General features: G+C 50.3%; 2 protein-coding genes across 7 annotated transcripts; one reads left to right on the top strand and one right to left on the bottom strand.

Moving 5' to 3' along the window:
• Nucleotides 1-7000: 7000 nt before the first annotated feature.
• LOC142925702 (uncharacterized) lies at nt 7001-17261 on the bottom strand. 5 transcript variants are annotated; one of them, XM_076069077.1, is made up of 5 exons: nt 12380-17209; nt 9600-11577; nt 9152-9279; nt 8740-8898; nt 7001-7199 (listed from the first exon to the last, which is right to left on the bottom strand). In XM_076069077.1, exons 2-5 carry the CDS (start codon nt 9772-9774, stop codon nt 7182-7184), a joined length of 480 nt encoding a protein of 159 aa, XP_075925192.1. In that variant the 5' UTR covers nt 9775-11577; nt 12380-17209; the 3' UTR covers nt 7001-7181. The 5 variants fall into 5 exon arrangements, with proteins under 5 accessions (XP_075925192.1, XP_075925191.1, XP_075925188.1 ...); XM_076069076.1 differs by lacking the exon at nt 7001-7199 and having other exon boundaries at nt 7997-8898; nt 12380-15671; nt 17175-17261; XM_076069073.1 differs by lacking the exon at nt 7001-7199 and having other exon boundaries at nt 7997-8898; nt 12380-12510; nt 15498-17240.
• Nucleotides 17262-17368: 107 nt separating this feature from the next.
• Nucleotides 17369-25747, top strand: LOC142925701 (uncharacterized). Of its 2 annotated transcripts, none has more exons than XM_076069070.1 (11): nt 17369-17564; nt 17717-18044; nt 18854-18971; nt 20321-20390; nt 20686-20774; nt 22079-22186; nt 23405-23514; nt 23816-23852; nt 24688-24765; nt 25312-25362; nt 25606-25747. In XM_076069070.1, exons 1-11 carry the CDS (start codon nt 17504-17506, stop codon nt 25606-25608), a joined length of 1053 nt encoding a protein of 350 aa, XP_075925185.1. In that variant the 5' UTR covers nt 17369-17503; the 3' UTR covers nt 25609-25747. The 2 variants fall into 2 exon arrangements, with proteins under 2 accessions (XP_075925185.1, XP_075925186.1); XM_076069071.1 differs by having other exon boundaries at nt 17747-18044.
• The last annotated feature ends 1291 nt before the right edge of the window (nt 25748-27038 follow it).

Consider the following 27038-nt stretch of genomic DNA (forward strand, 5'->3'; position numbering starts at 1 on the left):
AGAGTGAATGGGGTTGGGGTGGGCATGGATGGTGTTGGGGTGAGTGTGGATGTTGGCGAGGTGAGCATGGATGTTGCAGGGGTGAGCGTGGATGTTGCAGGAGTGAGCGTGAATGTTGTAGGGGTGAGCGTGGATGGGGTAGGGGTGAGTGTGGATGTTGTAGAGGTGAGCGTGGATGGTGTACGGGTGAGCGTGGCTATTGTAGGGGTGAGCGTGGATGGTGTAGGGTTGAGCTTGGATGGTGAAGGTGTGAGCGTGGCTGGTGTAGGAGTGAGCGTGGCTGGTGTAAGAGTGAGCGTGGATGGTGTAGGGGTGAGCGTGGATGGTGTAGGGGTGAGCGTGGATGTTGTAGGGGTGAGAGTGGATGTTGCAGGAGTGAGCGTAGATGGTGTAGAGGGTGAGCGTGGAGGTTGTAAAGGTGAGCGTGGAGGTTGCAAAGGTGAGCGTGGATGGTGTAGGGGAAAGCATGGATGGTGTAGTGGTGAGCGTGGATGGTGTAGGGGTGAGAGTGGATGTGGTGGGGGTGAGCGTGGATGTGGTAGGGGTGAGCGTGGATGTTGCAGGAGTGAGCGTGGATTTTGTATGAGAGCGTGGATGTTGAAGGGGTGAGTGTGGATGGTGTAAGGGTGAGCGTGGATGTTGGAGGAGTGAGCGTGGATGATGTAGGAGTGAGCGTAGATGGTGTAGGGGGTGAGCGTGGAGGTTGTAAAGGTGAGCATGGATGGTGTAGGAGTGAGCGTAGATGGTGTAGGGGGTGAGCGTGGAGGTTCTAAAGGTGAGCATGGATGGTGTAGGAGTGAGCGTGGATGTTGTAGGAGTGAGAGTGAATGGGGTTGGGGTGGGCGTGGATGGTGTTGGGGTGAGTGTAGATGTTGGCGAGGTGAGCGTTGATGTTGCAGGGGTGCGCGTGGATGTTGCAGGAGTGAGCGTGAATGTTGTAGGGGTGAGCGTGGATGGTGTAGGGGTGAGAGTGGATGTTGTAAAGGTGAGCGTGGATGGTGTTGGGGTGAGAGTGGATGTTGTATGAGTGAGCATGGACGGTGTAGAGGTGAGTGTGGATGGTATAGGTGAAAGCATGGATGGTGTAGTGGTGAGCGTGGATGGTGTAGGGGTGAGAGTGGATGTGGTGGGGGTGAGCGTGGATGTGGTAGGGGTGAGCGTGGACAGTGTAGGGGTGAGCGTGGATGGTGTAGGAGTGAGCGTGGATGGTGTAGGGGTGAGCGTGGATGGTGTAGGTGTGAGCGTGGATGGTGTAGGAGTGAGCGTGGACATTGTAAAGGTGAGCGTGGACAGTGTAGCGGTGAGCGTGGACGTTGTAGGGGTGAACGTGGATGTTGTAGGGGTGAGCGTGGATGTTGTAGGCGTGAGGGTGGATGGTGTAGGGGTGAGCGTGGATGTTGTAGAAGTGAGCGTAGATGGTGTAGGAGTGAGGGTGGATGTTGTAGCGGTGAGCGTGGATGGTGTTGGGGTGAGGGTGGATGTTGTAGGGGTGAGCGTGGATGTTGTCGGGGTGAGGGTGGATGGTGTAGGGGTGAGTGTGGATGTTGTAGAGGTGAGCGTGCATGGTGTAGGGGTGAGCGTGGCTATTGTAGGGGTGAGCGTGGATGGTGTAGGGGTGAGCGTGGATGGTGTAGGGGTGAGCGTGGATGGTGTAGGGGTGAGCGCGGATGGTGTAGGGGTGAGCGTGGATGTTGTAGGGGTGAGCGTGGATGTTGCAGGAGTGAGCGGTAGATGGTGTAGGGGGTGAGCGTGGAGGTTGTAAAGGTGAGCGTGGAGGTTGTAAAGGTGAGCGTGGATGGTGTAGGAGTGAGCGTGGATGTTGCAGGGGTGAGAGTGGATGGGGTTGGGTGTGGCGTGGATGGTGTTGGGGTGAGAGTGGATGGTGTCGGGGTGAGAGTGGATAGTGTCGGGGTGAGAGTGGATGGTGTCGAGGTGAGTATGGATGTTGGAGAGGTGAGCGTGGATGGTGTAGGTGTGAGCGTGGATATTGCAGGAGTGAGCGTGGATGGTGTAGGGGTGAGAGTGGATGTTGTAAAGGTGAGCGTGGATGGTGTAGGGGTGAGAGTGGATGTTGTATGAGTGAGCATGGATGGTGTAGATGTGTGGATGGTATAGGGGAAAGCGTGGATGGTGTAGTGGTGAGCGTGGATGGTGTAGGGGTGAGCGTGGATGGTGTAGGGGTGAGCGTGGATGGTGTAGGAGTGAGCGTGGACATTATAAAGGTGAGCGTGGACGGTGTAGCGGTGAGCGTGGACGTTGTAGGGGTGAACGTGGATGTTGTAGGGGTGAGCGTGGATGTTGTCGGGGTGAGGGTGGATGGTGTAGGGGTGAGCGTGGATGTTGTAGAAGTGAGCGTAGATGGTGTAGGAGTGAGGGTGCATGTTGTAGCGGTGAGCGTGGATGGTGTTGGGGTGATGGTGGATGTTGTAGGGGTGAGCGTGGATGTTGTCAGGGTGAGGGTGTATGGTGTAGGGGTGAGTGTGGATGTTGTAGAGGTGAGCGTGGATGGTGTAGGGGTGAGCGCGGCTATTGTAGGGGTGAGCGTGGATGGTGTAGGGGTGAGCTTGGATGGTGAAGGTGTGAGCGTGGATGGTGTAGGAGTGAGCGTGGATGGTGTAGGGGTGAGCGTGGATGGTGTAGGGGTGAGCGTGGATGTTGTAGGGGTGAGAGTGGATGTTGCAGGAGTGAGCGTAGATGGTGTAGGGGGTGAGCGTGGAGGTTGTAAAGGTGAGCGTGGAGGTTGTAAAGGTGAGCGTGGAGGTTGTAAAGGTGAGCGTGGATGGTTTAGGAGTGAGCGTGGATGTTGTAGGGGTGAGAGTGGATGGGGTTGGGTGTGGCGTGGATGGTGTTGGGGTGAGAGTGGATGGTGTCGGGGTGAGAGTGGATGGTGTCGGGGTGAGAGTGGATGGTGTCGGGGTGAGTATGGATGTTGGAGAGGTGAGTGTGGATGGTGTAGGGGTGAGCGTGGATGTTGCAGGAGTGAGCGTGGATGGTGTAGGGGTGAGAGTGGATGTTGTAAAGGTGAGCGTGGATGGTGTAGGGGTGAGAGTGGATGTTGTATGAGTGAGCATGGATGGTGTAGATGTGTGGATGGTATATGGGAAAGCGTGGATGGTGTAGTGGTGAGCGTGGATGGTGTAGGGGTGAGCATGGATGGTGTAGGGGTGAGCGTGGATGGTGGAGGAGTGAGCGTGGACATTCTAAAGGTGAGCGTGGACGGTGTAGCGGTGAGCGTGGACGTTGTAGGGGTGAACGTGGATGTTGTAGGGGTGAGCGTGGATGTTGTAGAAGTGAGCGTAAATGGTGTAGGAGTGAGGGTGCATGTTGTAGCGGTGAGCGTGGATGGTGTTGGGGTGATGGTGGATGTTGTAGGGGTGAGCGTGGATGTTGTCAGGGTGAGGGTGTATGGTGTAGGGGTGAGTGTGGATGTTGTAGAGGTGAGCGTGGATGGTGTAGGGGTGAGCGTGGCTATTGTAGGGGTGAGCGTGGATGGTGTAGGGGTGAGCTTGGATGGTGAAGGTGTGAGCGTGGATGGTGTAGGAGTGAGCGTGGATGGTGTAGGGGTGAGCGTGGATGGTGTAGGGGTGAGCGTGGATGTTGTAGGGGTGAGAGTGGATGTTGCAGGAGTGAGCGTAGATGGTGTAGGGGGTGAGCGTGGAGGTTGTAAAGGTGAGCGTGGAGGTTGTAAAGGTGAGCGTGGATGGTGTAGGAGTGAGCGTGGATGTTGTAGGGGTGAGAGTGGATGGGGTTGGGTGTGGGGTGGATGGTGTTGGGGTGAGAGTGGATGGTGTTGGGGTGAGAGTGGATGGTGTCGGGGTGAGAGTGGATGGTGTCGGGGTGAGTATGGATGGTGTAGTGGTAAGCGTGGATGGTGTAGGTGTGAGCGTGGATGTTGTAGAGGTGAGCGTGAATGGTGTAGGGGTGAGCGTGGCTATTGTAGGGGTGAGCGTCGATGGTGTAGGGGTGAGCGTGGATGGTGTAGGAGTGAGCGTAGCTATTGTAGGGGTGAGCGTGGATGGTGTAGGGGTGAGTGTGGATGTTGCAGGAGTGAGCGTGGATTTTGTATGAGAGAGTGTGGATGTTTAAGGGGTGAGTGTGGATGGTGTAGGGGTGAGCGTGGATGGTGTAGGGGTGAGCGTGGATGTGGCAGGAGTGAGCGTGGGTGTTGTAGGAGTAAACGGAGATGGTGTAGGGGTGAGGGTGGATGGTGTAGGGGTGAGCGTGGACGTTGTAAAGGTGAGCATGGATGATGTAGGAGTGAGCGTAGATGGTGTAGGGGGTGAGCGTGGAGGTTGTAAAGGTGAGCATGGAGGTTGTAAAGGTGAGCATGGATGGTGTAGGAGTGAGCGTGGATGTTGTAGGGGTGAGAGTGAATGGGGTTGGGGTGGGCATGGATGGTGTTGGGGTGAGTGTGGATGTTGGCGAGGTGAGCATGGATGTTGCAGGGGTGAGCGTGGATGTTGCAGGAGTGAGCGTGAATGTTGTAGGGGTGAGCGTGGATGGGGTAGGGGTGAGTGTGGATGTTGTAGAGGTGAGCGTGGATGGTGTACGGGTGAGCGTGGCTATTGTAGGGGTGAGCGTGGATGGTATAGGGTTGAGCTTGGATGGTGAAGGTGTGAGCGTGGCTGGTGTAGGAGTGAGCGTGGCTGGTGTAAGAGTGAGCGTGGATGGTGTAGGGGTGAGCGTGGATGGTGTAGGGGTGAGCGTGGATGTTGTAGGGGTGAGAGTGGATGTTGCAGGAGTGAGCGTAGATGGTGTAGAGGGTGAGCGTGGAGGTTGTAAAGGTGAGCGTGGAGGTTGCAAAGGTGAGCGTGGATGGTGTAGAAGTGAGAGTGGATATTGTAGGGGTGAGAGTGGATGGGGTTGGGGTGGGCGTGGATGTTGGAGAGGTGAGCGTGGATGGTGTAGGGGTGAGCGTGGATGGTGTAGGGGTGAGCGTGGATGTTGCAGGAGTGAGCGTGGATGTTGTAGGGGTGAGCGTGGATGGTGTAGGGGTGAGAGTGGATGTTGTATGAGTGAGCATGGACGGTGTAGATGTGAGTGTGGATGGTATAGGGGAAAGCGTGGATGGTGTAGTGGTGAGCGTGGATGGTGTAGGGGTGAGCGTGGATGTTGTAGAGGCGAGCGTGGATGGTGTAAGGGTGAGCGTGGCTATTGTAGGGGTGAGCGTGGATGGTGTAGGGGTGAGCATGGACGTTGTAAAGGTGAGCATTGATGATGTAGGAGTGAGCGTAGATGGTGTAGGGGGTGAGCGTGGAGGTTGTGAAGGTGAGCATGGATGGTGTAGGAGTGAGCGTGGATGTTGTAGGGGTGAGAGTGAATGGGGTTGGGGTGGGCGTGGATGGTGTTGGGGTGAGTGTGGATGTTAGCGAGGTGAGTGTGGATGTTGCAGGTGTGAGCGTGGATGTTGCAGGAGTGAGCGTGAATGTTGTAGGGGTGAGAGTCAACAGAAGGTGTATATCGGATTAATTGTTTATGTGGCAGCTGCTACATTGGACAGACGGGACGTAACATCAGCGTAAGACTTAAAGAACATAAGAGAAATATTAAATTATCTCAAACACAACTGTCGGCAGTGGCAGAACATGCTTGTCAACAAGGACACTCAATTGATTTTGACAATGTTGCAGTGTTGTGTAAAACTAATTATTACTGGCAAAGACTAATTAGAGAATCCATTGAAATTGAGAGGAACAAGAATAACTTTAATCGCTCTGACAGCTACAGGCTTAGTGCGGCCTGGAAGCGTATAATTAAATAATACACATTACATTTTGATTTAAAGAATTACTAATCTACAACTCATTACTAATCATAACCAATGACTGATTACTAATCGATCATATAATTACAATACCCCCCCCCTCCGCCTCTAATCACTGCACCTGATATGAGTTAAGTGATGACGTCACCCTGCTGCTCTATATAAAACCGGGAGCAAGGGAGGGCTTTACCATTCTGGCGAATTGCCCGATGATGCTGGTTGTATTTACCAGCGAAACGTCGTACTCAAACTGTAAATGTGGATTCGCTCTTCAACACACCGGTGGGCTAAAGTAGTGAATTATTTGTCTTTTTGTCAACGTGACACCTTTTTTTGCTGATTGGCCGTGTCGGGTGGTGGAGGGTTACGACACATTTATAAATAAACGCGATCTAACCCAAAAAACCTTTATTATGAATTCGTCAATCTAGATAATTTATAAGTGCATAGCTCCATTGGCTTCCTAATATCGGAAGGAAGAGCGTTCCAGACGGCCGCAGAAGTGCATTTGAACGCACGCGATGTGTTGACCGTCTCCGTTCGATGGGTGGCAAAAAAGTGCAGTGATACCAACAACTGTTGGGGCGAGCACTGTTATTGAGCGTCTATAAACGTTGTCACAGCACACAAGGAGGCGGTGTGGCCAGAGCCACACATTCCCAGCGCTGATATTTTACACACCGCACCAGATGCTCGTTTAAGGCCGAGCCAACCTAGGGGAGGCCCCAGACCGGTTCCGATATCCGATATCGCTCTCCTCTAACGTTTGACATAGCCAGGAATTCAACTTACAATGCCGGGTTCATAGAGCGGTGGCCACGGCCATGAATTTGACTCGGGAACGCCAGGTTCAAAGCAGCGATTCATAATTTACTTTGACAAGTGAAACATAAAAAAAACAATATATCCGCAACAATAACAGCAAAATAACGACACTGCTGCATGTCGTGACGCGGCGAGGCGACAGCATGACGACACCTGCGTGGGGTTCGCTGTGCTGCATCGCGTGGTTGAACTTCTTTTGCTCCGTACGTAGCCAACCGCGATAATCGGACTGCGGGGCAAGGACAGTTGTTCCCTCCACATTTAGAAACGTGCGTTTAAACAGATTATTTGATGTTCGGTTGGGGGCGAGGGAGCGGGGGGGACGACAATGCCGGCATGGCTCTCTCACCCAGCAGCACGTGGCCTCCTTCGTGCGAGAAGCACACGCCGGGCGTCGTGGGCGCGGAGGTGCAGGGCGTCACGGCGAAGCGGCGTGCTGGCTCCCCCAGGGACGCTCCGTTGAGCCGGGCCCCGCGCACGCAGCCCGGCCCTCCAGCGGCCCTGGGGTGGGGGGGGCGGTGACGGCACACCCGGGGCGCGCGACGCCTCCCGATAGAACGGCGCTCCTCCTTCTCGGCCCGCATGGCTACCGTCAGCGCCACGTAGCGCGCTAATGCAAGACAGGAAACAAATGCATTACGAGCGCAAAACAGAGCTACATACAAACAACACCAAACACCGGCATAGACTCGGCCTTGAACATGTGATCTCTCTCTCTCCACTGTTAATAACACAAAATAACTTTGCGCGCCATTGTGGAGAACATAACAAAGATAAATAAGCAGACAATTCGTTCTCCTTAACGTATTTGATTAACGTAAAAAATAAATGTATGGATTTGTACAGATCTCATCAGCCGCATCGTGGCCTTATGGAAGTGAATATAATTCTCACGTGGAAGGGCGGGTGGAAAAGTGCTGCCCCTTATTCTTTGGACAAAAGTATCTCAGAACTAGTTCAGCATTATCCGCTTCCGCGGGCTATTCTCTAGCAGGGGGCGGCACACTGCTTTGCGAGAGACACCAATAAGTCTGTCAACGAGCGTGAGCGCTCGCGATCGTGTGCTCTTACGAGTCCGTGCCATCGGAAATGCGCGCCGCTCACACGGAGTAGCAGCGCCACTTTAAGTGTCGAACAAAACTGGTCTGAGACTCAAGCATGGATGAGGAACGTCTCCCACAGGTGACCGCCTCCAGTTCCTCAGGTTTGGAGACTCCCGGCGAAACTGCGCTGGCCGCATCGCCGCACAAGGCTTGCGGGCGGGAACGGGAACAGGAGCAACAGCAGGAGTAGCAGCAGCAGGAGTAGCAGCAGCAGGAGCAGGAGCAGCAGGAGTAGCAGCAGCAGCTGGAGTAGCTGGAGTAGCTGGAGCAGCAGGAGTAGCTGCAGCAGCAGTAGGAGCAGCAGGAGTAGCAGCAGGAGCAGCAAGAGCAGCAGCAGGAGTAGCAGCAGGAGTAGCAGCAGGAGCAGCAGCAGGAGCAGCAGCAGCAGGAATAGCAGCAGCAGCAGCAAGAGCAGCAGCAGCAGGAGCAGCAGCAGGAGTAGCAGCAGCAGCAAGAGCAGCAGCAGGAGCAGCAGGAGTAGCAGCAGCAGGAGTAGCAGCAGCAAGAGCAGCAGGAGCAGTAGCAGCAGAGCAGCAGGGTAACCGTGGGATGCGGATCATTGACGGCGTCGATTTGGGGTCCTGTTGAGGCCGGCGCTGTGCACTGCTCAGCAAGATAGGATGGGGCAGATTGGTACAGACCCTTGTAGATCAGACGCAGAATCTTTATTTAGACTGCAGGAGGAATGTGATGAGTTATGAGGCTCTTTTTCATAGATGTCCAGTATGGGTGGGCCAACAAGAAGAGCAGGCATGGTTTGTAAATAATCCTATGGTTTGATGGGTCACCAATGTAACCCATCTCGTATTGGGAACGTTATCGGATAAGATTTCCGCTTTGGAACTCTCAGGCGAGCCGCGCCATTTGACACAGCCCCGGGGGGGGAAGGTGGATGTCCGGTGCTGGCACAGCCGGAGGCGCCATCGCGACAGTCCACCGTTTCACGGAGTGACGCTGACGGCACAAATCGCAACAAAACTCAGAATAAAACCCTCGAATCGGGCAAAACGCCCCGACACAGCACGACGAACGTGGGCGGCTTTCTACCTGCAGGTGTCGCCGGCCCGTGCCGCTCGCGACGCCACCCAGGTAGAGCGGGGAGCGCAGGCCGAACTCCGGGCCCCTGCGGCGTGTCGGGGCGGCCTTCGCCGCCGAGCCGTCCACGTTCAGCTCCCCGTGAGCCTCAGGGCCCACCACCACCTCCACCTGCGCGACACGAAGCGGCGGACCGGCGGGCAACGTCACGCTGGGGGGTTGCCACCTCTGGGGTGCAAACACAACCGGGGCGCATCACGATGTCACATCTAAAGTGATGTACAGATCACTATGAGCATCGAGGCCCACAGGGCTCCCCCACTACGCTGCTTTCTCTGTCTATACGGCTAGAAGGGAGATGTTTCGACTGTTGTAAGTAATGAGCTCCAATGTGTAACATCTGCAAATAACGGACTGCATTCACCATCAGCAGCTGCTGGGACAAGGGCTGCGCCTCCAGGTGCATGTCCAGGTGCCGCCTGTCGTCGTCCCCGCCGGTGGACGCGTACGCGAGCAACCCGTTGGCGTCGGTCTTCAGCTCCAGCGAGGTGCCTGTGAGAGGCACAGAGAGGGCACCGCCAACGTTGCTCACACATTAAAACTACACTATTTTTATTTGACCAGGTAAGGTGTCCTGAGCTATATAGCTCTTTTTCAGAAGTGACCCGCTTAAACACTCACAAATACGCCCACACACACACACACACTCTCCCACGTACACAAACTCCCACATAAACATTCACCCACGTAGATCTAAAACTCATTCCTTTAGAACTGCTTTTTGTGTACAGTTTGTTGGTCTTTTTCCCTGCACCTCGGACAAGCACGGTTGGCTACATACGGTGCCAAAGAAGTTCAACACACGTACGTACATTTCCACACTTCGTCAGCTGCGGTGGATCGCGCTGCGCATGCGTTTCCCCCACAAGAGGCGGTCGTGCGTGGCTCCGGCACCGGCACTGTTGCCCCCCTGCCCCCGCACGCCCCCTGCGTGTCCCCCCCACGGCCCCGCACAGCCACCCTCGCCGGGCCACGCCGGCACACCATCCTGCACGGGCCTCAGGTGCCGCGCTGATGAACCCTGGCCACACGGTCACCATCGGTCACCACCAGTCACCACCACAACCAGCCATGGTCACCACCGGTCACACAGTCACCTGTCTCTGTTTATTGTATTACCGTACTAAATTACCAGCATAAGTCTGGCCCAAGTGTGAACAATGGAGGAGGTGGATCATTTCTGTGGATGGATCCAAGACAGTCGTGGATATTCCAGACTTTTATAGCCAGGACCCATGTCTGATGACTAAGTGTTGAAGATGACAATATTGACGACGACAATGACAATGCTATCGACGATGATGTTGAGGATGATGGTGACGATGACTTTGTACGACGCGCGAGTGTGATAGCCACGTGTCCCCGCGGCGCTGCAGAGACACAGATGCACATGCACATACGCGTAGACACAGACACACGCAGAGACACAGACGCACATGCGCATACGTGTAGGCACAGACACACGCAGAGACACAGATGCACATGCACATACGCGTAGACACAGACACACGCAGAGACAGACGCACATGCACATACGTGCAGGCAGACAGACGCAGAGACACAGACGCATATGAGCATACGTGCAGGCAGACACACGCAGAGACACAGACGCACATGCGCATACGCAAAGACACAGACACACGCAGAGACACAGAAGCACATGTGCATACGCGTAGGTACAGACACACACAGAGAGACACAGATGCACACACACGCAGGCAAAGACGCACACGCGCAAGAAAGAACGACAAAGTGACACGAACACATGCACGCACGCGCTAGGGGGGGTGCACACGCATCGAGCTCGTCTCTTCTAACAAACCAGAGCCTGCGGTGGCAATACGGAAATTCCACGTTCCTATGGCCAAGACAGGGGAGACCGAGGCGGCATCTGGAGGAGTTGCACAGAGCGAAGAGGTAAATGGTTGGAGCCTTCGTTGTATCCGTCGCTCATGGTCCGCAGGGTGTCCTCTTTGTCTTCAGGACCACCGCCCCCTCTTGAGGGCGACGGACAGAATCTCACCCTGCCCACACACACAGACTGTTGGGATGAGTGCTGTTCGCGAGCACCTGTGAAGGTCAGCACGGCACACAAGAGGGTGAGTTACCAACACCATGCCCGACCACCTTTGTCTTCCTAGTGGCGATGTTTACACACTGCAAAAAATACTCATTTTTGGCCAAGTCAACCTAGGAGAGGCCCAGGACCAAATCAGATAATCGTCACTGCTGTTGGCCGTGAGTGGCAATCGAACTCAGGTTGCCGGATTCGTAGCGCATTGCGCTAACCGTTGCACCACCACTCCCCACGATGTACCACTCCCCGCAGTCACCTCTCGATTAGCCTGGGTAAGAGTGTTAAAGGCTGTATGGGGGACCTTTTGTCTTTGTTTTTATTATTGTTTGCAGTGATCAAGAAGGGCAACGTGCTTCACTTAGACATGGATGGGGGATGTGAGCCGCGTCAAGGGCCCGGTGCCCGGGCTGCTCACACACACACACAGCAGGAGCTGCACGTTGGAGGGCTGCCCCGTGAGTCTCTCCCCACCGCACCACTACCACCACAACCACCGCCACCGCGCGTCACACGTGACAGGAGTCACCGACCGTTGATACTGGGGTGGGTGGTGTGGCCGGCTTCAGGCCGGGCCGGTACTTGCAGGGAGTAGTAGAAGAGCAGGCCGCTTGGCTGCATGGTGCGGAACGTGAGCCTCGTCTCAGCACGGGGAAGGGCTCCTTGACGGCCAGCGACATGAACCCGTCGCCCGCCAAGTAGGCCTTGCGCGACACCTGCACGCCGAGGTCAGAGGGGGTGCGAGCGCTTGAGAGGCCGCGGGGCCAGCGGCGGGACCTCGGGGAGCACGGTTGCAAGTCGAGCGTCTCGGCTGCACGCGAGGGATGCGTGACAGACGCATCGTAAAGGTTTTTGGGTTAGATCTGGCAAATCGCCCGATGACCTGGTGAAAACGTCACAGTACTCGAATTGTAAACGTTGCGGATTTACACACAAACAACAAAACCAAGTCTGCTGAAGTAGTCACTATTTGGCACGTTTTGTTCACGTGACAAACCTTACTAATTGGCCATGTCGGGTGGTGGTGGGTTAATGAAACATTTATATTCACACGGTCTATCCCAAAAATCCTTTACTATGATTAATATTGGTCACGAAAGCCTTCTACGTGTTAGACTGCGTAACACTTTCTTTCTAAACATTGTGTGACGTTACTCTTCTAACGAGACGTTTCTTTCTCGGAGGTTTTGCGAGCATGTGAGCTCTACGCACATTTTAGCGGGTTCAAAGCGTGATTCACATCTCATTGGGCGGCTACAAACCGACAAGTTGAGAGACTTCCAGTGACAATCACCCGGGTTCAGTTACGCAAACATTTGATCCTTCTAAAAACGAAATAACTTTTTTTTAACTAAGCTATTTTTATTTCACCTGGCCACAAGCCACAACTCAACAAAAGTGGCTTACAAAGTGGACATTTATAGCTGCCAAATACTTTAAACGCACGTTGATTGTAAATGTGGGAGGGAAATAAACTGGAGGACCCGGAGAACGAACGGCAAGGTGCGGTGCGCGTACCAGCACGTCGTCTGATCAGCTGGCGCTCACTCCGATCATGTTCCTTCTGCAGGTCCAGGTTGGTGTCCTGCACCTTGAGGCTCAGGAAGCAGCACTTGAGCCCCGTCTCCATCGTCACGTGGGTACGGCTCCTGCGAGACGCGACGACGCCAACCCCTTGGGGGTCAAATCTGTGCCATCGATCACCGATTCTGACACACTTCCAGGACAGTTGTATGTAGTCTCAGTAGCACTATCAGTGATTTAAACTCTAACAATGGCTGCTGCACCCCTTTCACTAAGAATGCAATGCAACCTGACAGATTCACCACCAACCACTGGGCAGACACCGGGAGTGCGCTACGATAGAGACCCATTGCTGGTAACAGACTACGAGTGCCACACACCCCTTCCCCCTAACTCTCTGTAAAATATGAAAAAAAACTTTTTTTATTTTACCAGGTGAGCCCCACTGAGCTATAGATCTCTTTTTTAGAAGCGACCTGGCCACAAATGTTAGCCCAACAAAGTGGGTTATCATGTGGAAATGTATCGCAACCAAATACTCTAAACGCATATTTCTAAATGTAGAGGGAAAAGTCGGAGGACCCGGAGAAAAATCCACATGATCACGGGAAGAACATGCAGTCTCCAAATATACAGCAGGCGTTGGGGTCAAAATCGAACCCACGACCTCCTGTATACCAGGCGAATGCATTAACCTGACTGTCCTCAAAGATTCCTTGAGGAAGTAACCTTCTAATGTAAGTATGTATGCATGTTGAACTTCTTTCGCACCGTACCTTGGCCAACCGTGCTGTTATAATCATGATAAGTTTATATCTATGACTACAGGACTGCCAACAACACAGTCCCGTATATTTCATAAAAATGGTTGTATATTAAGTCAACACGTGTAAAAGATCGATTGAAATGAATTGGAAGGAGATAATATTTAAACTACCCCTACAGGTGGCAGTGCTACAGTATTGCATTTCAACCAATACTAAGAATTATATAATGTTAGTGCTCCTGTTAAATCAGGCTGCGCTCCTGACCTGAAGGATGGTTTGAGGATACAGCCTTCCAACATATCTGGTATAGATCATACTACTTCATGTAAAACTACAGTACAGCACTGATAGCAATACAGTCCATTACATGTTGTATTAAGGGTTGTTCATGCGTTAGAAGTAGACAGTAATTGAAATTACGCCTGCAGGTGGCAGAGAACCACGCCACGCTGGTGCGCTACACGGCGCTGCTGCAGAACCTAACGGTGCGCGTGGAGCGAATGGAGCAGGGCCATGACTGCTACACAGAGCTGGACTATAAGCTGCTGCGGGTGGAGATCAGGAAGATGGAGCAGCTGGTACAGCAGCTGAAGCTGGACGTCTCCAGCGCCACGCACGATCATCTCCACCCCTGGTTCAGTCACGATTGTCTCAAAGGCACGCAATTGTTTCCATCAGGGGTGCTGCAATGCCCACGGTTCCTTTTGGGCAGATATGCAGACTCAGCTTTTGCAGCTGAAGGTGGCACGTAAAAAGGGGAGTACCTTGGATCACTGGAATGCGGAGGCAGCAGTTCTTGCAGTCGCTGGACTGTGTTGGATGGCTTCTCATAGAGAGCTGAATTGAACTTCACGAGCAAATTTGTGAGGAAAATGTTAAAGCCACTGCTTCAGAATTTTCATAAATTTTGTGAAATCTGTACACAGTATCTGAACATGGAAAAGCTGTACTGTACTTTCTACTGCATGTACAAAATGGTGTTAAAGCTCGTGAAAAAATACACATACTGACAAAAAATTACAGCCCTTTATCATTGCACTCTGGTCATGGCGGAGCATTTGGGGGGGGGTTGGGTGGCACTTCATGTAAAATTAGGGATTTCGATCGGATCATTGGGGTTTATCTATATATAAAAAGGAAATTTGTAAATGTGTCTGTTCAAAATGTTTAGCATACTTCCTGACATGCAACTTGAAATGTGCCATGTGGGTACTTTCCAGACTGTACACAATGCAAAAATTAGAAAAATAGACTTTTGTTTTTTTTGGGGGGGAGGGGGGGGGGCGTAATAATGGATATATTTTGCACGGCAAGTGAGCTGTGACTTCACATCTGTGATGTCACCCGCGCATGCGGAAGCGTCACGCAGTGTGCCTGTTTTTAATTGTATCACTTAAAGAACCAGGCTCCAGTCTACATTATAGACTGCCAGTACACTCACCCAGCTTAATAACCAGGCTCCAGTCTACATTATAGATTGCCAGTACACTCACTCCGATGAAGAACCAGGTTACAATCTACATTAGTGTTTTAATTATTATTTATTTTTAATTTTTTATTCACTTTATTATTTTTCTATCTACGTGACTTTACCAAAAGAACCAAGGAATAGTATGAACTATTCACATATTTTGAAAAAAAAGTGAATATCACTTTTACTGTATGATGATATACAAGAAACTGGTAGGTTATAAAAACCAAATAAGAATTGAAAGTAAAATACTTTGTTAGAGCTGCCTGAGGTTGTAATTTTAAGCATTTTTTTCCTCCGAATGAAGTGAAACACTTAATTATTGATTTCCAAATGTAATGACGCCATATTATTTATGAAAAAAATTCAGAGAAAGAACATAACACCGATTACTAGTCATTGTTGTAAATGTTCAGTGCAGTAACTCATAACATAACTTGCTTCCTCTGGTTTTCCCCTCCACATTTAGAAACATGCATTTAGAATATTTGGCTGCTATAAATGTCCACGTGATAAGCCACTTCGTTGAGCTAACATTTGTAGCCAGGTCGCTTACGAAAACGAGCTGTACAGCTCAGTGGGCCTAACCTGGTAAAATAAAAAAGGTTGCATTCTCAGGCACGTTCTTTGGCTGCTGTTCCATCATCCGCCTTGTCCAAATGCCATCATCTCTTCAAGAAATTATTCTCCTCGTGCGTTTATGACTAAAATAAAACAAATTAGGTTACCCTGTGTGTATGTATCACACGCTCGTCTTATAGACACACACAAAGACAAAAGACCCCCGCTTTAGCCTTAACATATTTTTTGTAAAATATATGGTTCAAAGAAGGCCGTATCGGGCATAGGCGGGTGTTGTCTGACCATACTTCACCAGTGCGTGCCGGTAACGCTGGGAGAGCGGGAGGTAGCGGGGCTTGACCAGGACCGGTTCAGATATCAGTCGCCTCTGATGTTCGCCGTGGTCGGGAACCGAACTCGGCTTGGATTTGAAGCGCCGTGTGCCAACCACTGTGCCACCGCTCCATCCCCACTGTACAGCACCGTACTCAACAACAACAAAAGCTTCAAAATACAATTCTGCAATAACGTATCATGCAGATAAATAACTCGTGCGTACAAAGTATGTGTGGGTGACGATCGTCCAGTAAATCAATGATCGCTCACGGAATAATTCTTCAAACAGTCGTGAAGATTAAAGCTGCAGGCATTGGCCACGCGGCACACAACACATGAGCCTCATAAACACCAATCTTGAGACTCGGTGAAGATTTGCTCAGTAAATAATTGACATTATTATGTCATTGTTATTATAGGACCAAACTTAGTACACGTAATGCTCTCGTGTGCGTGTTCGTGTAGCGGTTAGCGCGTTGCGTTGCTGTGAACCTGGCGACCCGGGTTCGATTCCCGCTCACGGCCAACACCGGTGACGATTTTATCTGAACCGGTCCTGGGCCTCCCCTAGGTCCACTCAGCCTCAAATGAGTACCTGGTGCGGTGTGTAAACATCGCCACTGGGGAGACAAAGACGGTCGGGCGTGGTGCTGGCCACCCACCCCCTCGTGTACCGTTCCGGCCTTCATAGGTGCTCGCTAACAGCACTTGCCCCTACAGTCTGTTAAGGCTACACGGGAGATATTTGTCTTTGTTGTGTCTATAAATGATGAGTAGCGATGGTAGTCTGTACTCGAGAGAGATGTTTGTACTGTACACGTGTCTGGAGCGTTATACACGAGGGGGTGGGTGGCCAGAAGCACGCCCGGCCGCCTTTGTCTCCCTTGTGGCGATGTTTACGCACGGCACTCGGCACTCATTTGAGGCTGAGTCGACTTAGAGGAGGGCGTAGAAGCGGACCGGTGTTGGCCCCGAGTGGGAATCGAACTCGGCTCGCCGGGTTTATAGCGCAGACACATCAACACACAGACATCAACACACAGACATCAACACACAGACACATCAACACACAGACACATCAACACACAAACACATCAACACACAGACACATCAACACACAGACACATCAACACAGACACATCAACACAGACACATCAACACACAGACACATCAACACAAACACATCAACACAAACACACCAACACACAGACACATCAACACACAAACACATCAACACACAGACACATCAACACACAAACACAGACACATCAACACACTGACACATCAACACACAAACACATCAACACACAGACACATCAACACACAGACACATCAACACAGACACATCAACACACACATCAACACACAAGGCACATCAACACACAGACACATCAACACACAAACACATCAACACACAACCACACACCCCTCACCCTCCCCTATAAAATATCCCAATTACTTAAATACTTCAACTAACTTTACTTTATTAAAACACGTCACGCGAGTCTAAGTCCAATCGTGTGTTCTGATTATTTTTAATTTATAAGTCAAATGGCTGTGCGCCTCGAGGCGCCGACATCAACAGCCGCTCTGGTCAATGGCCATCAAAATCAACAGCCGCGCAAACGAACCAGATCACATTTGATACACTTACAGAACGCCATCGCACGGCGTTTATATGACATGCTACGTAACGATGTTGTCGTGGATTGTAACGCGTTCACCATTGTTGTTGTTGTTGTTTTTGTTGTGGTTCTCGTGAAGGGCGCGGTTCTCGCGAGATCTCGTGACGGGCGCGGCTCTCGCGAGATCTCGGTAACCCGGAAGGGGCGGGGTCTCAGAGACGGCAGGGCGGAAGCACGCATCAGACGGCGGAGGGAGGCGGAGAAGTTGGCTGTGACAGTGGCGCGGAACACGAAGACGGCCAAGCAACGCGAATCACAGCCCAGCAGTGCCGTGGAGTCCACGACGGCGACAACAGCTATGGCGAACGAAGCCGACATCCTCTCGCTCTGCGTGGCCATGGCGAACATGACTTTCCAAGGTGCGCGTCACTATCGCACAACACAGCAGCAATAACACACAACACAAACCTATAACATACAAAACACACATCAGCATTAATGTACAACATACAGCACTGTCGCACATGTATTATAATGTAAGTTCACAAATTAATATTCTCCACTGACTCAGATTTTAGTCCCCCCACCACCGTGTCCACAGAGCATGAAGTGTGCATGGAGACCCAGGCTACAGCCAGGAGTCCTCATAGAGGCCCCAGACCCCACATGTTTGAGGAGTTGTCTGGGTTCCCCGCACGTGGTGGAAAGAGAGGCGAATATGCACACCATATGGGCACCTGGAAAACAAGGAATGGTGCAGGATGGACACGAGGTGATGGCGGAGGCTCTTGTAGTAGCGGAGGACGAGATGCTAGAGATGGCCGAATCCCCCGCTCCCATCGTATGAGTGGACGTGGAAATGTGGACAAGGGGGATAGGTCGGGTTCCTGCCAGCGCCGGTAAGTTTAACTGAGCGCACACCGTGCATGTGTGTGCAGAGGGGACGCGGTGATTAGGCCACTGCACTATGTACCTGGGGACCTTAGTTTGATTTCCAGCCATGGCTACATCAGTGGAGATTGATATATGAACCGGTCCCCGGGCCTGCCCAAAGTCGATTTGTACCTGCTGCATTGTGAAAACTTTAGCAGCAATGGGGCAGTGAAGGCGGCCGGGTGCGGCTGACCAAACCACCCACCCCTTTACATGCCATTTAGGCCTTAATAGGCGCTCACTGACATCACTTGCTCTTACAACCTAGGTAGGCTACAAGAGGGTTATTTACTCTATATGATCCGGAAGGCCACCACAATACTCTTTTCCCATAGCGGTGAATGAGGCTCTCACCTCAATCCTCGGAGCCCACATCTGATTCTCCATGGTGCGCACGCCCTGGTTTTCATACAGCATCTAGAGATGTGTTCGAGTTAGACGCTATATACATCCATCAGTGTTTAGCTATTGCGTTATTTTTAGAGTCGGGGCATAATTTCAGCTGGGTCTGTCTGGGTCAGTAACATTTTGACTAATAACCTCAACCCGGCGCACCACATCCAGTATACATCTTGCTCTGCCTGTGGCTATTAGTCACGTTCCTATTATAGTCGACTAGCGACCTAGAATATAATGCAAACCTCGAGTAGAGCCTGGACACTGCCTCTGTCTGGGCAAAGCGCAGGTTTTTCTCATGTGCCTAATTCTTGCCCTCATCGCTGATGTTCTGTGCTGTTGTGTTTTGTTTGTGGTGCACCTGCGTTGCCACCACCAGCGGACCCTATACGATGTCCATCTGCAAGGCGCAGCGGCAGCAGCTGCTGATGGCCAAGCGGCGCATCTTCAAAGCCGATTCTGCGGTGCCAAGCCAATTGTGCTGGTTCGAGATCTCGGTAAATGTACTGGGGGGTGTGCAAACGTGGAGATGGAGTATCCTAGGTATCAGGTTTTGAGAAAGAAATGCCAATTATAAAAGGTTAACAGTTGCACCAAAATAATTATAGAATATAGAGACTTGTCATTTTGGTGACCCAGGTCACTCTCGGAAATGTATGCATTTAAACTTATTTCACACCATACATAGCCAACCATGCTGACCGGAGGTGCGGGAGGACAACTAAACACAACAAGTAGTTATAGGGAAATGAGTTGTCAATTTATATTTAAGAGTGCATAGCTCCAGTAGCTTCCTGATATTGGAAGAGCGTTCCAGAAGGCCGCAGAAGTGCATTTGAATGCGCTCGATGCAGTGACTATCTTTTTTCGATGAGTGGCCAAAAGCCACTACGAGGATGACTGGAGCTCATGTGATGGTTTATGCTCCTTGACAAAAAGTGAACACATCCTGGTCTCTTGAATTCTCAACTGGTTAAACGAACTAAACTTTGACGTTGTAAAGTATCTAGTTTAAATCGACATGCAACATTGATATATAAGAATAGATGTTAGCCTTTCTGGCAATAAAAATAGTGTTAAGATGTTATAACACCATTTTGAAACCTTTTGCAAGGAATCATGTCTGCATTAACCATATATGCTCGTGGTGAACATGCAAACAAAAAACATGCTCTGGTAGTATATGCATTGTCTTTTAAACTGATTGGTCCACACCATAGACAGCTTTCTTTAGAGCCATGCCCTCTTAAACTTGTGATGCTATGACACTTTTCCTATATGGACGCAACCATATATTTATACCTGGTTCAGTTTGTTAACATCACCAATGGGGAGACAAACACAGCTTGGTGTGGTGCTCACCACATCACCGTCTGGTGTACCTTTCCGGCCTTAATTAGTGTTCACGAAGAGCACTCGCTGCCCCCAATACTCTGTAAGCCTAAACAGGGAGTATTTTCTGTGGTTGGTTGAGCAAACCCACTGCACTCTGGTCCCGGCTCCAGTAATCACCCTGCTGTTAGAGTGGGTATCTGAGCTTGGTCAATTTGACCTAAAATAAACGTACAGGGCCATTACGTAGACAATGTTAGCAGTGACAAAGACAGCCAGGTCTGTGTGTTACTATGCCCACTGCTGTGCCAAGTCAACTCAGCGCGGCTCAGGCAGCGACAGGTTGTTTTTCTACTGCAAAAGCCGTGTCACTGAGTGACACGCAATGCGTGTAGATGACATGGTGATGCTGTGTCCTCACATTGTGCTTAAAATTGGTGCACCCCAACAGACCCTGTCATAGCAGCCAGTTTATGCTAATGGGGGATGCGACATGTGCGTGTTCTTTTTACAGAAATGTTTGAGCCAAAAATATGACCCTACCAACAAAGCTCTGGACTTGAAGGCGGTCAGAATTAATGAAGGTAATTGAAACAAACATTTGTGTTTTTTTAAGTTTACTTTGCACTCCTGCACATTGACAACTTGTCACAACTCAGCTTTATTATTTGAGCCGAGAATCGTTCATACTGTTTCTTTAGTCTCATTTGTTCTAGTTTATTCATCCTGTTAGCCTAAAGATATCATTGTCATGTCATTTTAACTAATATTTAATTAATTCATCCTTATACGCATCACTCACTGTATGCATCGCGAGGGTAGGAGTTGAGTTGAACGCAACGCGTAATGAATGCACGATCACCCTCCCCCACTCCCCAGAGCTGGAGGCACGTGGTGTCGACCTGGTTTTGAACCGGAAGGACCACATGGATGGTCTGAACAAGATCATCCGAGAGAATATTCCAATGGTACGGCCTTCTCCTCTCCCCACGTGTTTTAATGCTTTGCACCTAAGGTATAGTGTTGCTGCGTTAGCTCTCTTGGTCCATTCGTCTGTAGGGCATTATTACTCTTAAAACACATTCCTGCAGAGGGAGCTGGTAGGAACGTTGCTTGCCTCGAATGATGGCTCAACGAATTGGCGGCTTATAATTTAGAGATTGTGAGCATCCGCATACTCCAAACGCATGTTGTTGATTCTCCACGTGGAGGGAAAAATGTCGTGAAGATGGCCGGACGTGGTTGGTGGCCACCCACCCCCTCGTGTGTGCCGTGGCCGCCTTCCCCACCCCGCCCCTCCCTCCCCACCCAGCCCCTCCCCACCCTCCCCTCTCCACCCAGCCCCACCCCTCCCATTTTTGGATGGACGACAGACGGACACAATAATCCCTTGTGGGCTGGGTGGAACCAGGAGGTTCCTACCAGTACAAAATACGTACCAAACTGCAGTATAATGTGGCATTGGTATTAGCGACTAGATTAATTAGTGCTGGATTAGAGGCGCGTCGCCACACGTGGATGTTGGTGCGTGCTTCATGGTTGCGTAGCCCCCATTTTACCTCGCGGTCATCGCCGACCATCGACTTGAGATAAAACCAAAACGAGGCACGGCACGACATTTACATTGCTGCTATTGCTGCTAAACCGTAGGTGGTGGCACTGCACTGCGCTACGAACCTAGCGGCCCAAGTGTCTATTCCCGCTCACGGCCAAAATCAGTGACAATTATTCTGAACCGGTCCTGGGCTTCCACTAGGTCGACTCAGCCTCAAATGAGTACCTAGTGCGGTGAGTAAACATCGCCACTGGGGAGACAAAGGCGGTCGGCGTGGTGCTGGCCACCCACCCCCTCGTGTGCCATCCTGGCCTTCATAGGTTCTCGCTAACAGCACTTGCTCCTAGTCTGTTAAGGCTATACTGGGGATCTTTGTCTTTTGCCTCCCTTAGAGGGGAGCGGTAGTGCAGTTGTTCGCACGCTGCGCTATGAATCGAGCGACCAGAGTTCGATTTCCGCTCACGGCCAACACCAGTGACGATTATCTGAACCGGTCCTGGGCCTCCTCTCGGTCGACTTAGCCTCAAATGAGTACCTAGTGCAGTGTGTAAACATCACCACTAGGGAGACAGAGGCGGTCGGCGTGGTGCTGACCACCCTTGTGTACCGTGCTGGCTTTCATAGGTGCTCGCTCACAGCACTTTCTGCAAAAGACTGTTAAGGCTATAAGAGGGACCTTTTTCTTTTCTGTGCCTCCCTTGCTTTCCACTCCCACAGATCACATCCCTGAATCTAACGTGCAATGACCTGCACCGGTTGGATGACCTGGCAAAACTTGCCCAGCACACTCCATCTCTCAAGAAGCTGAACCTCTCCAAAAACAATGTGGGTGTGAGCGCCGTTCAATAAATCGCGACGTGACGCTCGCATGCCTGGTGCACCTCTGGTGCGAGCGTCGCGTTGGTTCAGATTCCTCGCCACAGCGAGTCGACCGTTCGTTACGCGATTCAATCCAAGTATCGATATACCTACTATTATATCTTATATCATCTCCTTTTGTTTTGGTGCTTGTTCATTTCCGATTCGCTTGATATTATTTTAAGCATGTATTGGGTATCAGATATGCCTTTAATTAGTGGAAACGTAATTAATTATTTAAATGCAATGAATACACAAATGTGAAACGTACTATTGCAGTTTAGTACATCAACATGTATCACCTATGGGTGGTACCTGTTGATGTACTTTGTACAGTAGGCCCGCAACTCCGCATCAATACGTCAATTAACTTCAGTCATTGCACTCACAACGCATGCACCAAATGGTGTGTCGGAACCAGTTCTTTATTATTCATGCAAATTATATGCACGTTAAATTAGGCTAATGACACATAAGAGACAGACAAGGCAGACAACTAATTATATGGACAAAACATATTGGGCTGCATGAACAAGATAGGCAACAAGACAGTGCAGACAAGAGAGTACAGTGAGACATACGATGAGACGGTCAGTACAAATGGGACACAGTACATACTGGACAGGACAGACCACACAAACAAAATACAATTAATACAAACAAAAGACGAAACATAGCATGGACTCTTGAATTTGACCATTATGCTGAAATGGGCTAATTAATCAATTAAGTTGAGAGCTGATACATTCACTTAGAATATGTGATTGCAGTATTTGGCCTCCTTTGTTAACCCTTTTCAACGAATATTAAAGGAATTTCTGCATTGACTCTGCCCATTCGTAATGGAGGGCAATGTAACGTTCATAAAATGTGATCCAATATAAACGAAATGTTTGTATAATGTGTTGTTACTATCAAGGACACCCAACTGAATACCGCACACCAATGATGAAAGGGTTAACCAAAAGAGATGCAAACTATAGCACAAGGGACTGTTTACAAATATGCATACACATTTTGCCGTGACAGCTGCGCGTCAGCTTTTGCACGCTAAGGCAAATGCATTCTGCAAAGCGTTACAATCCATGCGTGGGCATGGATTGTAATGCATAACTTGTGGTAAGTTGCCCAGAAGCATGGCCCTTATGCCCCTAATTGTATGGAAATATCTCCCCTGCCATGCAGCTCAAAGATGTGAGGGAACTTTACCCACTGAAGGCCTTCAATTTGAAAGAGCTATGGCTGAACGGGAATCCGCTGTGCGACTCCTTCCACGACCCAAATGCCTACATGAGGTACCGCTCCTTCGTCATGAACGCGACATTGCCCGCTTACCCATTCGCCTGTCCGTCCACGCAGCTCCCCACTCACCCAGGCACTCACTCGTCCTCATGCTTATCCACCCACTCATCTACATGGTTTATCTTTGTGGTTGCCTGTTCAACCAATGGCTCGCCCGCACGCCTACTCCCCCACCCTCCAGCTTCACCCATGCACTCAACACCCCGCTCGCTCATGCGTTCATCCACCCGGTCACTCACACACACTCCCTTGGCCTTGTGTCCCATCTCTAACTGCATGTGTGTGTGTCAACAGCTTCGTGCGAAACCACTTTCCACAGCTCGTGATCCTGGTGAGTGACCCTCCACAGATGCCGGCCCTCAAGCTATCCCCACTCTCTGTGATATTTGTGTCTCCGTGCATTCCAGTTTCCCCACACATGCAAAAGTGCTTGTGATCAGAGGATTTTGCCAAATGCACCAAGTAAAACACTTCTGAAGAAGGTCATCATTTCCTGCCTTGGTCAAACTACTGCTGGATGAATACCTCCCCTAAGCCATTGAAATTTCTCATGATTGCGAAATTGTAATAACCCACCTAGCACCTGCCCATGAACAACTGTTAGATGGGTTCCATCTCATTGCTGCATTCTTGATCATCAGCCATTAACCCTTATGAAGACGTGTCCTGCCCGAGCCCACTTAAGTTTCTTAATTGTTTGTATAAGAGTTCACTTAAGAAAAGGTTACGTGCAGTTTACAGATGACACAGAGGAACATGAGCAGCTGTTGAATGTCATCTGTTTTTTGTTTTTGTCCTGCTGGCGGTTATCAACATCATCACTTATTGCTTCAATCATCTATCTCTAACACCATCTTTGACTATCTTCGTCACACATCTACCATCGTTACCACAATCATCACTATCATCATCATTGCCACAAACACCACCACTATTGCCGTCATCTTCATCCTGACCGCCAACATCATAATGTAATTCCATCATCACCATGATCCCTTTCACCATAACTACTACTTCCACAACAATCATTACCATCTTTACCATTATCTTCATCACCACGACTACTGTTTCCATAATCATGCTCACCACTATAATCAATCACAATCATTATCGCCATGATCTATACCACTTTTTATAACCACTACCTTCACCATTGTCACCATCAGGATGGGCAGATGCTTTCGCAGCTGCGAAGTTCTACGCCTGTGGTGCCCTCCACGCCTGCGGTGGTGCACAGAATTGCGGTACGCTTCGCTGCAACAATGAGAAATATTTATTCTCCCAACTTTTCGAGGGCCATGCGGCTCTTTGGCCACAACCCTGGCATTACTCCTACCACTTCCCATCCTCCATTTTGTCCACAGCCAGATGAAAGGAACAATATTTATTTTAAAATAATTATTATTAGAGGTTTAACGTATGCTTGAAATGGCTTAAGCATATACCAAGCTCTAATCAATCACTTGTTTACATATCCACCATTTTATTTTACAAAACATTGGCAAAAACTTAAACTTAATCAGCAGCAGCTTAACAGTTGCACCTCTTGTGCACTGACTTTGTGACATTATGACTGTTTCCGAAGTCGGCCAACATCAAAGCGTGCAGCTCCCATAGGAAAGCGAGCAAAGCGGCACAATGTAAGGGGTTTACATGACCCACTTGGAGTGGCGTCGCCCATTCAGGCTGCCATGGGATCCAGGCCAGGCCTAGTTATCTGGTTGGCAAACTGGGTAGTCATGTTGACGTCTCTCCTGTGTGCGTGCGCGCCCACTCTCGGGTGGCTGCAGGAGAACAGCTGGCAGTTCCAGCAGTGTGCGAACACCCTCATGGAACTGAACGTGAGTGCCGTCCCATCCGCACCGTTTATGGACACGACTGATAGCAAACGGTCGGGCGCATTCGCGTTTGACGAGCATCACTAACGATACCGCCCATCTCCCCTTCTATTCCACCCCTCTCTCTCCCCCCTTCCCTCATCACTGTCGCCGTCCGCCTCGGATCTCCGAAAACCGCGGTCGCCTACCTTCATCGTTCCTTTTCGTCCGACTACCGGACGGATTCCACGGGAGGCGTTCGTACAGTGAGCAGGCGTCCGCCGCAGATTGCTGGCGATCTCGGCACACATTCTCCTACCAACCCTTTCCTCCACAACCCTTATACATTGCAATTTATTTGTTTTTACCCCATTTGGGGGGAGAGGAAAAAAATAAAAAAATAACTATATTTGAAACTGTGTCCTCAAACTCACGACACACTAACACCTTGTACCCTGGTTGTTATTTCCCCCCACCTATAACCATGACATCACAAGACGCTGGCATGACGCAATGGTTGGTACACAATCCAGAAGTCGCTAGTTTGATCTGTTATCGTGGTAATCAATGGAAACGTTTCTTAAATCCATCCGGCTTATGTCCACACAACCGATATGCTTGAGTGGATAAACAATTGGAAGAACGCAAACATCCCAAAGAAGCGCCTCATTGTGGATCAAACCATCAGGAAGCTCACTGGCCCCTCACCACCGCAAGCAGTGGGACTCCATACATCAGATCCAACCTGGCCATGGCAGGAGAAATTTCCTCCACAAATTGAAAAAAAAAAGTGTCACCAAAATGCCACTGCAGGGCACCGCAACAGTGGAACACGTGCACACACCAGGAAGCTCTCTTGACCTGGTGAAGACCTCCAATACCAATAAGAGGCCACGGTCTTGGGTTATTCTTTGTGCTTTTGGGGTCCCTGACTCTGTTCACAATCATTAAGGACCATTATGGTGGGAAGGCCCGTGTAAACATACGGACCCGAGTGTCAGAGCCATTTCCTCCTGTTTACCGTGGGGTGCGACGGGGATGTCATCTGGCTCCGATACTATTTCACATAATTCCCGGTCGTGGCCAATAGCAGTGGTAAATTATATTTGAACCGACCCTACTCCTCCCCTAAGTCGACTCAATCTTAATTGAATACCAGGTGTGGTTGGTAAAAATCAGCGCTGGGGAAACAAAGGCGTTTCTGGCAATAACACCCCAGCATGACAAGTTTGCGTCTGACTGGCAGTTTCTTAGCACAAGCCACTGTATAAAGTACAGACGATATGCATCTGACATTATATTCTCAGCATTTATGCGTTTATGTTTATAAGCAGTGTTTAGTAATAATTTTTAAAGAACCTCAAAATATTCAACTTAATTTTCGTTCACACGGTGAAAAACAAATGCAGTGCTGCTCAGCGGATTCAGGGTGAGACAACTGCAGCCAAACTGGAGTTGGTTAGAAGCACACTGCCCAGGTACGGAAACTTGTCTACTTTCTGTACTATTGCCCCATCACTCACACGATGACAAACATCCCCCCTATAGCCTTAACAGACTGTTGGGGCAGGTGGTGTTAGCGAGCACCTATTAAGGCTGGCATGGTATGCGATGGGGTAGATGGCCAGCACCATGCCCAACTGCCTTTGTCTCCCAAATGGTGTTGTTTACACACCGCACTAGGTACTCATTTGAGGCTG

This window comes from Petromyzon marinus, chromosome 23, assembly GCF_048934315.1.
Source record: "Petromyzon marinus isolate PM22_M1 ecotype Great Lakes invasive population chromosome 23, UKy_Petmar_22M1.pri1.0, whole genome shotgun sequence".
Classification (NCBI taxonomy): Eukaryota; Metazoa; Chordata; class Hyperoartia; order Petromyzontiformes; family Petromyzontidae; genus Petromyzon; species Petromyzon marinus.